General features: G+C 44.8%; 1 protein-coding gene across 1 annotated transcript in view; it reads left to right on the top strand.

The window, feature by feature from the left end:
• The first annotated feature begins 255 nt into the window (after nucleotides 1-255).
• nav2a (neuron navigator 2a) overlaps nucleotides 256-12350 on the top strand; it is a 100234-nt gene continuing 88139 nt past the window's right edge. Inside the window, exon 1 of the mRNA XM_041039407.1 lies at nucleotides 256-474. Within this exon, the coding sequence (XP_040895341.1) occupies nucleotides 256-474 (219 nt within the window). The remainder of the gene's footprint in view (nucleotides 475-12350) is intronic.

Here is a 12350-nt window from a genome sequence, read left to right as displayed (position 1 = left end):
TTAAACCCCTCGACTGCATGTTGGGGAGCTCAGCTCTCCCCCCCCCCTGCTGAGATCCAGCATCTGGACACCCACAGATTACACACATTACTTCAGTTAAGTGGCAGATCAGGTGCAAACTGCACACGCGTGTTTCTTCAGTCTGGTAACACCTTCACGCTCACAGAAGTACCTGCATCATATGAGAGTTAAGAGTCTTTCCATGTCAGCGTGACGGGGAGGGGAGCGTACGGTCATCAGGCAGCTGGGGAGAAGATGCCAGCCATCCTGGTGGCCTCAAAGATGAAGTCAGGACTCCCCAAACCCAAACCGGTGCACAGCGCCCTGCCCATCCCCCAGGCCCCCAGCAGGCCGTCGGCTCTGGCTCTGCCTCCGGCGCCCCTCAAGACCCACATCCCTTCACCGGGCCAGCACGTGGGCTCAGGACCCCTGAGAAGCAAAGCTCCAGGGTCAGAGGCTACAGAAAACACTCAGGTATACTGTTCTGCTGTGCTACTCACAGAAACCCACTCTCATTTTTGTTGTCTTTAGTAGACTTGGATCAGTGTTTTAGGTTCTTTAGGTTCCACTTTATAATGAATCTAAGCACCAGTGGTTCTTTACCTGCTGAAACAAACCATGAGAGGAGGGAAACATGTTCCAAAGTGAGATATAATATGGTCTAGTTCAGTTAGAACACCTCTCCACAAGAGACTATCAGCACCTCCAGATTCCTCTGTCCCTAAATGGCCTGTACTGAGCTAGACAGGTATCTGGGGACATAATGGGTAAACACGAATCACAATAATATTTTGATTTACTGATTTGTAGTTTGTATCCTCCAATTTAAAAAAAAAAAATCATTAGTAATGGCTTCAGCTTTTGTCCCATTGTGCTTTTTGAAAGACGTTTCCTGTTAAATCAAAAAGGAAAAAGCGTTCTGCACGTTTGGGATAAAATTATAAAGACGTTTAATCTTGGCATGAAGAGTCAGTTTATCATTTCATGTTGTGTCTGTGCCTCTGCAGCTGTGTCTGCCACGGTGCCTCATTGAACCGTGATGTTTCTGTGAATCAATACACAGAATTTCAGTATCACAATAGTTTCCCTGGCTCAGTTTAGCGTGACGGAAACACGGAGCCAAATTCAGTGAGTTCCTGGAAGGAGACGGAGCAGGCTGTGTCTCTGCTGTCCAGGATGGCAGCGTAGCGGGATATCAGGGTGGCTGTTTTGCTGTGTTTGTGAAATATTGGCTGCGCTTAGCAACCCCACGCAAACGGCTGCAACGGCAAAGAGGGATCATTCTAACGCCATGTAAGGCAGTGAGGGAAAGGAGGTGTCTGTGTGTGTGTGTATTAGCGAGCCAGCAAGTGCATGCTTGGCAATCTGTCTTTAAGCGTGACTCAGAGCCACTGAGGCGTCCAGCACGCTGTTGTTTAGGAGACAAATTTGAATCCGGTGTGATGGTGATCGCGTGAGGAGGAGATACGGGAGGCCAGGGGCGTCGGACACGGCACGAGTCCGCTGCTGGTGTCGTTTGTTTAGTGGCTAATCACGTTTTCTCGCTGACCTACTTTCCATGACTTTCTCTCTCTTTCTCTCCCTCCTCTCTGTCCTCCTTTCTCTCCCACTCTCCATCCCTGTGGTGCTGATGAAGCAGCCTTCTTCACCCTCAGCTGGGTTGACCTTCCTGACCAGCAGCGGTGATGTGACTGTTATAGTCATGTACTCAAATCCATCAGTGCTCACAGTCTGCACATGTTGTATGTTCGGTGCTTTATGATCATTTAGACAAACGGATCAACTTACAGCTGCCGTTTTTCGCTGTCAGTGTCACTTTATGTGCATTTCTAAAAAACTTTTGTGGGATTGGAAGGAAAGTGGTAACAGGAGGACAGATAGAACTGACACACCAGGGATAGATGTCCCTTTAATACAGGGCAGGAGTGATAGTTGTTTTCATAGCTCATTTTTATCGTCCTCACTCTTGTGCTGCGTCTTCTGGGCTTCACCCCAGGGACTGACAGAACTGGAGGAAGTGCTGAGAGGCAGAATTGTGGCACAGAGTCTGAATCCCCCACCCTGCATCACTGTCAGCGCGGGTCCAACCCTCGCTGGATTTCACTCACAGACGCCATTGGTGCTCAGTGTGAACCCAGCCAGCTCTGGGGGCAGAGTGAGATGAGTCGAGGGATCTCTGGAGACGTGGGGGGGGCTGCTTTATGTTTCTGGTGTTTTTCTGTGTTTCTCCTGTTGATGGTTTCTGTCTGATAATCCATCACTTCACATCGATGAAGCATCAGGTTTTCAAGCCGGGAGGATTTGCTCCTTGACCTGTTATTTTGCACCAACTTTCAACAACAATACAGAGAGAAAATCCATCACAGCAGGGGTGGAGCGACCGATTTCAGCTCCCACAGTTGCTGCAAATAGACCACAGTCCCGTACAGTCACATTGTAGGAGTGGGCTGAGAATTGAGTCATTTCTCAACCAGGAAATTTCACCCTCTTGCTCTTGTTATCAGTCGATCTTTATTTTTGTTTGAGCTTTATTTATTTATTTTTTTGTGAGAGTGTTTAGGCCAAAAAAAACCAAAGCAACACTTCTGAGGAATAATAAGGAAATAAACATAGAATGTGCAGTGTACTGTAAATAAGCTGTGACTGGATCCAGGCACGTTTTCTGTGGGAAATGTAATAGACCATTGGCTGAAGCAGAAGTAAAACAAGGCATCAAAACATCTAAACACAAAATGCATTGCAGGTAACATGGATAACTACAAACAGCACATGTTACTAGTTATCTGAGGGATTAACAGAGTCATGGCCGAGTGTAGCTGAGGCTCGTGCTCCTCACAGACTTCCAGCTGGATGGTCCAGTTGGCACTAAACACACAAACATGTTGTGTACACCTGTAACAAAGAGTTAATCCATAATGCAGCAGGAGCAGCAGGAGGCAGAGAGAAGCATCCAAACGGTGTTTACAGACAGGGAAGAAGACAGTACTGTATACTGAGCTGTGTGTGTGTGTGTGTGTGTATCTGTGTGTGTGTGTGTATCTGTGTGAGTCTGTGTGTGTCTGTGTGTGTGTTTGAGTCTGGCACAATCTGCAGATTGTGATGAGAAGGTGATAGTCTGGAAATGTGTGAATGGTATTTGAAGCTGTTTACTCTCACCCTCTCCACCTCTCTCTCTCTCTTTGTGTGTGTGTGTGTGTGTGTGTGTGTGTGTGTGTGTGTGTGTGTGTGTGTGTGTGTGTGTGTGTGTGTGTGTGTGTCTGTGTGTGCGTGTGTGTGTGTGTGTGGTCTTTCCCTCTTGTGTGTTACACCGTACGAACTGACGAGCTGTTCTGACCTTTAGCCTTTTACCATTACACAGAGAAAAGCCTTGCACAGATACTCTGCTGCCCCCTAGTGGCTGTTTTTTGCCCTACACACAATTCCATTCACAAACACTAGGAGAGAGAAAGCGAGTGTGTGTTTGTGTGTGTGTGTGTCTTCAAGTCATTCAAGGCCACCGTCTTTGCTTCTCTGTTCATCTTTAAAGCCTCAGTTTTATCCCCAGCAGCCTCCTTCTCTGTCTTTCTCTCCATCTGTTTTCTTCCTCCATCCTTCTCTCCTCTCAAACTTAGATTTTTTCCCCCTCTCTTTCCCTCTTTATAATCCAAGTGTTCGTTGTTGCCGGCTCATTATTTCTTAGCCACAGCTTTGAAAGAGAATAGGTTCAAACCAAGAATCTCTCAAAGCCACATTCACAGCACGAGACCCTGAAAAATAAATTCTGGTGCTTTGTGCAGTGTGCGTAGACCTTTCACACACACACACACACACACTCACACAGATACAGACACACACACGGAGCCACGTGCTCACTCACACATGAGCGCACAGCCACAGAGGGAGATTTGTTCATGTGCCGGTGTGATAAGGAGCTCCTATCTTAATAAGTATCTTTCCAGATAAAGGCTTAAGTCAGGCTCTGTGTAAAGACTGGCTTTATTACACTCATTATGAAAGCTCATCTCGGCCTGAGAGCCGAATCCCAGTCACGCAAATATATGGCGGGACCGGTGAAGAGGGTTATTCGCCGACTCATCTTATATTTGCCAAGATGATCTTGTTGTAAATAAACCAGAATCCACAATTTAGATCTAGACAGACCCCCATCCAGGCTAGAAGAGCTTAGTGTGGATATTAAATCATCACTGTTTTATTGCCACTGTGTGATAGACGCATCAGCCACGTTCTGCTCCATTAATTCAGCTTTCCTGTTCTCGAAGAAGTGTAATTGCCCAAGATTATGATTTCCCTAATTTGAATTATTTAAATTAGGTGTAATTTCATTCCGGGAACTGGTTTGACCGAGAACTTTGTACCCAGTGATATGTGTGAGCTCATTAAATCATTATGGATTCAGAGCTAATTAAATGACCCTTAATGACAAAGTATTGATCGATGGCGATGGAGGGTAGAGATTAGACTCAGACTGATACATAAGTTTTGGTAAAAACCAGGCAGGAGAATTGGGAATGCCATGTATCTGGTAGCCTGGCTGTTCATTCATATAAAGTGTAATTCTTAATCTAATGTCCATGTTTCCCCTCATTGCTAACCTCACAAGAACTCCACTACTACTACTTGTATTTTCTGAAATAATTAATCCAATGGTCAAAGATCAGTTTACAAAAATCTTAATAAACAATAAATCCTTTGAATGCTAAACATTCACTGGCCCCAGATTCTCCCATGTGAGGATTTGCTGCTTTTTTTTTTTGTATATATATATTTTTACACTGTTAGTCAAACAAAAGAAGCAGTTTAAAGACGCCGTCTCGGGTCATGGGAACATTTAGTGGGTATTTCTTGACATTTTCTGACAAATAATCAAGAGATTACTTGATAATGACAATAATTTTTGTTTGCAGCCCTCGTGCTGTCCCATAATGGTCAAACTGCGATCTTGGAGGACGTCCAAGCCAAACATGTGATTGTGGAGAAGCACTAAACATAGCTTTCAGTATGATATTAGTTAAAATAATTGAAAAATAATGCATAAATACTGAATATCAACATCTTCAGTCAGCAACAACCTTGTGAACACATCTCAGTTGACCCTTAAAAGAGATTTCTCTCGTGTCCTGAGCCTTTCCCCTCCTCCACAGCATCCTGTCAGAGGCAATAATGACTTTTTTATGGCCTTTACATTCAGCCTGAGACTGTGGACGGCCCAGCCCAGCAGGTGAGAGTGAAAGGCAAAGCACCATCGTGCTGCATTGGATTGCTAATGCCCTCCTGCCCGCCCAGAGTAGGACAGATTTTAGGGGGGTGGGGGGGGACTGCGTGACTATATTGCTTCTTTTTTAAATTACCATGACAAAGGGCCACACAGAGACATATGTCTTCTCAGGAGGTGCTGCAAGTTAAGGCCAGATTTAATGGATGTTTTAGTGATTCATTGTTGGAGGGTTCATTCTGCAATGGAAGAAGAAACGTTTTAACAGACTGCAAGTGTTCAGACAATGAGCACAGGATAAAAGCTCACGTCTTGTTAGGCCTATGAATGATCCTCATGGATTCAGCTCATGTGCTTTATCAGTCTGCGCTCATATTTATCTCTGTTGTCATGTGAGAGCCTCATTTCCAAATCGGAAAGCCGTCAGAAAGTGTCAGAGAGTGAGTTTTTGTAAAGCCGAAATCAAGGCTGTTTTCCTTTGTTCCTGAAAAGCTGACGCATTTGGAGATAACACATTTTCACCCAATAGCAGCCACACATGTGCTGCTATCAGCATCGGGCAGGAGGAAGCCCACGTTGCTGTTGATAAGAGTGACAACACACCTCTGTGTCCTCTCTCAGAGAACAGAGAGACGGTCGTCCCGCAGATTCATCGGGCTGAGCTGCGATGGCCCAGCGGCTGCGATACCAGCCGAGGCTTCGCTCACAGGCAGACTGCGGTCACATGGTGAGATAGCATCAGGCCTGAAGTCTGTGGCTTTTATCTGACGATGAAGAGGCGGGATCTTCTCTAGTAGCTACCTAAGCAGACGCAGGCCGGTGCAGCGTTTTTAGACCTTTTTAAAAATACATATATAGATATCTGTGGACAGATTTGCTTCAGAAAGTTCTGGTTTTTGTTATCTTTTAATCATGGATTTAATTTGGCTCTTAACTTCATGATTTCATATATATGAATAATATTAGTGTGATTTGTTTGTTTTAGCATCTCTTGAATTGGACTGGGACACTTTCTCTCTGTCAACTGTTAAGGAAGATTTTTTTTACTGGGTAGATTCGATTTTTTATTTAATTTAATTTAAAAAAATGTCAATTCATATTTTTTTTTTACCTCTTATTCGTTCCAAAAAACCTGTTCGGATGTTCTGAACCTGTTCTGTTGTATGAGATCAAATTAAAAACAAATAATATAAAGCCACAGAACAATTCTTAGCCCTAAGTCACTGTGGTACTCGAGTTATTTAGAAGATTTTTTTGAAACAGAATTAGCTAATCTTTGCTTTAACGCTGTGAAAAGCCCAGGTTTTTAAGGTAATGCATGATCATATAGCAGGTGGCTCCATGTGTAGTGACCTCATCTCTGCCTAATGCGTCTCGATCAGATTCCACTTCCTGTGCAGTTGTCCCCTCGCCTTCCTGTGTGAGGTCATGGCTGAGGACATAACCATATTAATTAAGGCTGGGCATCTGCCTCAACTTCCCTCCATTGATCTCACCCCAAGGTGCCCTCCTCCCCTTGGTTTCTCTCCTTCTCTGCTTTCCTTGCGTTTGTTGTCACAGGGAGTCCGTTGGTGCAGACAAACAGGTCACCGTGAGCGGCGCCCCCTGGGGAATCGGCGCTGCAGAGGCGGTTAGACTAACACAATCAGTTCCATCTCTGTCTGGAAACAGGAGGCGGTGTGGAAAAAAAGGAGGAAAGGCCAGGAGGTAGAGGTCAGCGAGGCTGAAGTCACCCTCCCCAGAGGCCCATGCCCAGGGTCACCGAGGGCCCAGAGGCAGGTTGGGTAACTTCATGACCTCTGTGGAGCCAGCGGAGAGCTGATGACGTCCGCTGGTCCTCACAGTTTTGATGGAGAGCAAAATCAGGATTAGAAAGTTTAATCTGGTACAGTAAATAGATCATTTGTGCAGGGCTAAGAAGTTTTATACACCATAAAATAACAATATTTCTAGACATATATTTGCTTTATTAGGAACACCTCTTTATACAGGTGTTTAAGTTACTCATGCAGTTATCCAGCCTTCCCAGAGAGCCTTCCCATCAGTCGTAACAGTTTAGTCGCGATCTTCATCGCTCAGATCTGATGTCATGGTAACATTCGTGTAAACAACCAGATTCCCTCAGGCGATCGAGCAGGTTGTGAATACAGCCTGGGTTTTAATGCTTCATCTAACCCAATTATTCAAGAGGGGAAAGCAAAGGTGAACATTACAGTTCATACCCAAACTGTTGTTCTAAATATTCTGTAGCTGAGCGCACAGTTTTTCCAATGCAGTAGTAACAAAGTACACACTATAGGGCTTCTGTCTCCTAGATGTACAGCAGATATATAAAATATAGTACCATATATTTAATGGTTCAAACTGCGCCTCCAGCTGCAGAGGTCTGGTTGATTCTCAGCTGTGCTCCCAGTTTGATGTGACTGTTCAGGGTAAACAGGCATGAATACGGCCATGAAATATTCCTTGGCTTTCTGTCAGTGCAGTCTGGTGGTGAAAAAAAAAAAAAAAACAGCAGAGTGAATTTTCACATCTCTCCATTCAACTCTGTGCTTCTGCAGCTTCAGGGAGTTTCCCAAGCTGTTTTATTCCTCTGATTTCAACCTGGATAGAATCACAATGAGTGTGTGTGTCTGTGTCTGTGCATTTATGTGTATATGTGTGTATGTTTTTCTTGTTCTGCATGTCTGCGCTCGCTCAGTTGACACAGGCCTTCTCTAAGCTTCCCCGATAAGAGTTGAATCCTAAAATGAGGCTGTAAATCTGCCATTCAAGAAGCTTCTCAGGGACACACACACACACACACACCACACACACAAAACAAACCTCATCAAGACAATGACTAAAGAAAAAAAATAACTAACTACCTGTGGAAGCCCTTTCAACTGGAGTTTTAGTTTTAGACTTTAAGGGTGAACTTCATTTGATGGATTTCTTGCTTCTTTGTAGTTCAAGAAGATTCTTTAATGCAACTCAAACAGAGAAAAACCGATACAGAAACTGTACTAACTAAAACGTCAATCAAGTTGATTTCAAAGGTTTTGGATTTCTTTTGTTTTATTATGAAACAAAGCTTTCACCTGCAGCCCTGACATGCTCTGTCTTTACTGTATCTGAAGAAAGGACAACATGTTCCAGACTGTGAGAGGGCTCACCGCTGTGTGTTTAGGTGTAGTTTCATTGGCAAGGTAGTCTCAGCTGGTAGCTCTGATAACCAGGCCCAGATGGCATCGTTGGATTCAAAGCGTTCTAATCAGTTTTATAATTGGATACCAGATAAGTTTAACGACATTTTCTTTGCTCTTTGCAGGACAAACTGGAAGCTGAGTCGAACATTACGCCGAGTGCATCTGCCCAGATGACACTGTCGAAGCTGCCTCACTTTGCTTTAGTAAATAATATATTTGCGCTTGTGTTTCCTGGTTAGTTGAGGACATTTTTAATTACAGACCAAACACTAAACGCTCTGTCATCTTGTTCTTTGACCATCCTGAAATTTAACCATCTCAGGTTTAAATCAAGTAATTTAACTTTCATGACATGAGTCAATAAACGCGGGATATTTGACTCTAATGTTATTTAATACCATGTTATGTGAAAGTAAATGTATGGTATAAAAGAGGAGTCAGTAAAAAGGCAGATAAAGTCGTCAGTTTCCCATTACCCACTGTTTACTGTGGACTGCTGTCCAATTGCTTTTGTGCATCTCTTTACCCCCAGCGAGTCCATATGTCCCTTAAGCCCCCCCCTCACCTTCACCCAGAATGGAAGCCAGGCAGCAGGGCCATCCCGATCCCCACCATCCACCCAGTCTTCCTCCATAACCTCAGGAACTCAGAGGTGGGGGCCCCCCCAAAAACAAAGATCCCTCCATGGCGGGGTTATCCCCCTATTGTCCCGGACACACTGAGGTTTATCTGGGGCTGTGAAAGGAACCACACTCAGCCCATTCACTGCGGCTGCACTTAATGAGCTTGTTGAAGGCCTGTGCTAAAACTGTTAAACACAAGCACTAAATGCTGACATATTCTCTTCTTGTGGAGCCAGAATGTCATTAAATCAATGCTGGTTAGGAGCAATGGGGAACTGATGTTTCAGTGGTGTGGTAGGCTGAGTAGATGGGTTTTGTATTGTGGTGTGTTAGCTTAGGCACTGATGAAATACAGTACGGAGGCAGTAGTGCATGTGCAGTATTCGGTGCTTTTTTAAAAAGTAAAGTTTGATTTCCAGCTTTGTAATGACAACCAGCAAAACCCACACAGCTAGCGCTGTGGCTAGCTGTGGTAATGTCTGCTGGTCAGTCAGTCCACCGCTTTGGTCCAGACCATCACGGTCATCGATCCCTCTAACTGTGGTGATCCCATGACTTTTCATCTAACACCACCAGTCGGTTAAAGTTTTCACTCATTCAGTGAAATGTCTCATCCGCTGCATGGAGTTTGGTACAGAAATCCATGGTTCAGCTTGAGCCATGATGAGTTTTGTATTTTTGTGGTGGAGTGAAATGTCTTGACAACGATCCGAGGGACTGTCATGAAACTTGTTACAGACATTCATCGGGTCAATTTTTCCAAATTTGTCCAGAACTTTGCTTTATGATCAAAAAGCTGCCAAAGTATTGGCATTCCCATCATCCTCGGCTCTGCAGTGCTGATTTGAAAATGTTTGCATGCTAGCTAAACTGAGATTGTGACCATCAGCGTGTTTAACATTATCTTCGCTGACCTTCACAAAGTTCAGCTGCTTTTACTTGCGTTATTACCTGTGGCCTGTAAATAGAGCAATGCCTTCATCAGCCTGCCGCTCCCAGGATATTGTTTAGAAAGTTCAGTGATGACTGAACACTTCGATCAGCACTATGCGATTAAAATACAGATTTTCCCTCCAGACGGTGAATGTCAAAGCCGTCATGAACCAGCTTCAAGTTGCATCTCTGCTGTCTTGGTATTTGGCCGTAGAGAAGCAAACCAGACATTTATTTCTCACAGGTCATTACTTTATACTGTCCTCATGTCTACAGTGTTATTGTTGTTTCATGAAGCTTAAAGCATTTCTGTTGAGCCTGCTGGAAGTGATCAGGCACCCCCCTACTGTGGGAACTTTCTGTAAATCTTGGGCCTTTCCCAAAATTCAAATTCGGCTTGTAATTTGTGGTCGGCGGTGGGGTGTGTGTGTGCACAGGGGGTTGGAACGCTCTCAAACGGAGGACATCCTGTGCAATGGACTCTCTTACACACACACACACACTCGCACATACATAAATGCTTAGGTTATGAACCCACTGTACACACACACACACATAAATATACGCATGCAGCTGCTGCAATGTGATGTGGGTGACGGCTGATCAGAGCCCGGACCGTCAGTCTCTGGTCGGGGGAAAATAAAACTCGGCTTTTTTTAACAGACAGCAGAGGAGTTGGTTGAAGAAATAATAAATAGCAAAGAGACGGTTAGCGTTGAGTTCTGCGTGGTTTGGCCTCTGAGCTCTGCACTTCCCACTGTTTAGTCTCTCTGCTGTTATCAAGGGCGGACTGATCGTCCCTTTTTCTGTCCTTTTACCTCACTTTTGTCATGGAAGGGGTCAACTGTTGGGGGAGGGGTGGTGGGAGGTTAAGAGGTCTGTCCTTTTCTCTTTCTTTCTCCTCCCCATATGACCAATGGTCCATTGAAGAGCAATAGCATAGTGTGTTGCCGTGGGCAAAGGAGGAGGGGAAGGGGGGGATCCGCTCCTCCTACTCCCCCCAGCGCGTTTGGTTTGGCTGCCTCTCAGAGCGGCAGCAGAGGCCGTGGAGCTCCTCTTGCCTTTCGCCTCCTGAGTTTATTTTTCCCTCCTCCGTGTCCCAGAGTGGGTGGAGAGAAGCTGGAGGCACTGAGCCCCCCCCCCCCCCTCAGGCATACAGAGACCTGCTGGGGCTCAAGCAAGCAGCAGCTCTACTGTTTCCTCAGGATCTACATGGTGCACTCATTCAGGAGCTTTTTCTCAACCCTGCAGCCACCTTCTTGAATTCTTTGTGGATTTTTTTGTATTTTGTTGCAGCTCTGTTTGGTCCAGGTTTGGTCTAGACCTGGTTCTGATGGCTTTAATTTGGGCCCGGCTGGCCAAACAGCAGTCCTCCTCCATGTGAGGCAGGTGTTTCTGAGAGAGGAAGCTGCAAGAAGCAACATGAGCTTGATGCTGTGCCGCTGGGAGCAGAAAAATTTCACCATGAAACTGGTAGGCTGAACACTTCCAGGTCATCACAGAGGTCAAACACCAGGGGGCAGTTAAAGAAATTTATTGCTTTTCAGTTTATTTCCACACTTATAAAATATAAAATCACATCCCTGTGGGCTTTTTTTTTCTGTTGTTGACAATCCTTTTATCTATACAGTGTTCCCCTCTTTATTCTGCCTTTCTTTGCTGACGCTGCAGCTTCGGGACATGTCTCTCTTAGATTTTTTTTTTTCCCCCACTGTATGTTTATGTATCAGTGAAAATGCTTGTCTCATCAGCCCAAAGCCTTACAGTAACCGTGGTGTTGGATTGCAAGCACGCAACGGATTAGTGGCGGTCGTTTTCATATCAGAGGAAAGTGCTGAAGGCGTGCATCCCGGTTTTGCCCTCACCTGATACTCGCTTTACTTTGATGTCTGCGTGAAAAATCAAAATAGGCTCAGCAAGGACTTCAACCAGAGTTTTGCAGCACATTCGTGTGTGCGCGTCTGGATTCTCCTTTCAAGCATTTATAGGAGAAGGACAGTCTGTGGTTCTGCTTTTGTTGCCCACTGTTTGGTGTGATAGGGGTACAATGCTGCAAAGATGGTAAATATTCAACAGGATCTGGGACACTGTGATAAAAAAACTGTAGCGTCAGGTGCAGAGAGGTCATGTGGTGCAAACAAATGAGAAAAAAAATGTCTGTTATAGCTGATGCTTATGATAAAAGTAGGAAGCGATAGATTTAATAAAAGCCATTTTGTATAATGAGCACCATGTTGAGTTTACACATAACACAGACGGAAGGGACACACTCTCTCTCTCTCTTTCTTTTCTCCTTGTCTCTTTCTGTGTCTCTTTCTTTCTTTCAGCTGTGGTTCTTATCAGTATCTGCTATGAGCCCACAGAGGAAGGGGAGATGGAAGCAGAGGAGGTTAT

This window comes from Toxotes jaculatrix, chromosome 1 (genome assembly GCF_017976425.1).
Source record: "Toxotes jaculatrix isolate fToxJac2 chromosome 1, fToxJac2.pri, whole genome shotgun sequence".
In the NCBI taxonomy this organism is placed as follows: Eukaryota; Metazoa; Chordata; class Actinopteri; family Toxotidae; genus Toxotes; species Toxotes jaculatrix.
Note: the sequence above shows the minus strand (reverse complement) of the source record. Positions and strands in the feature narration are given on the sequence as shown.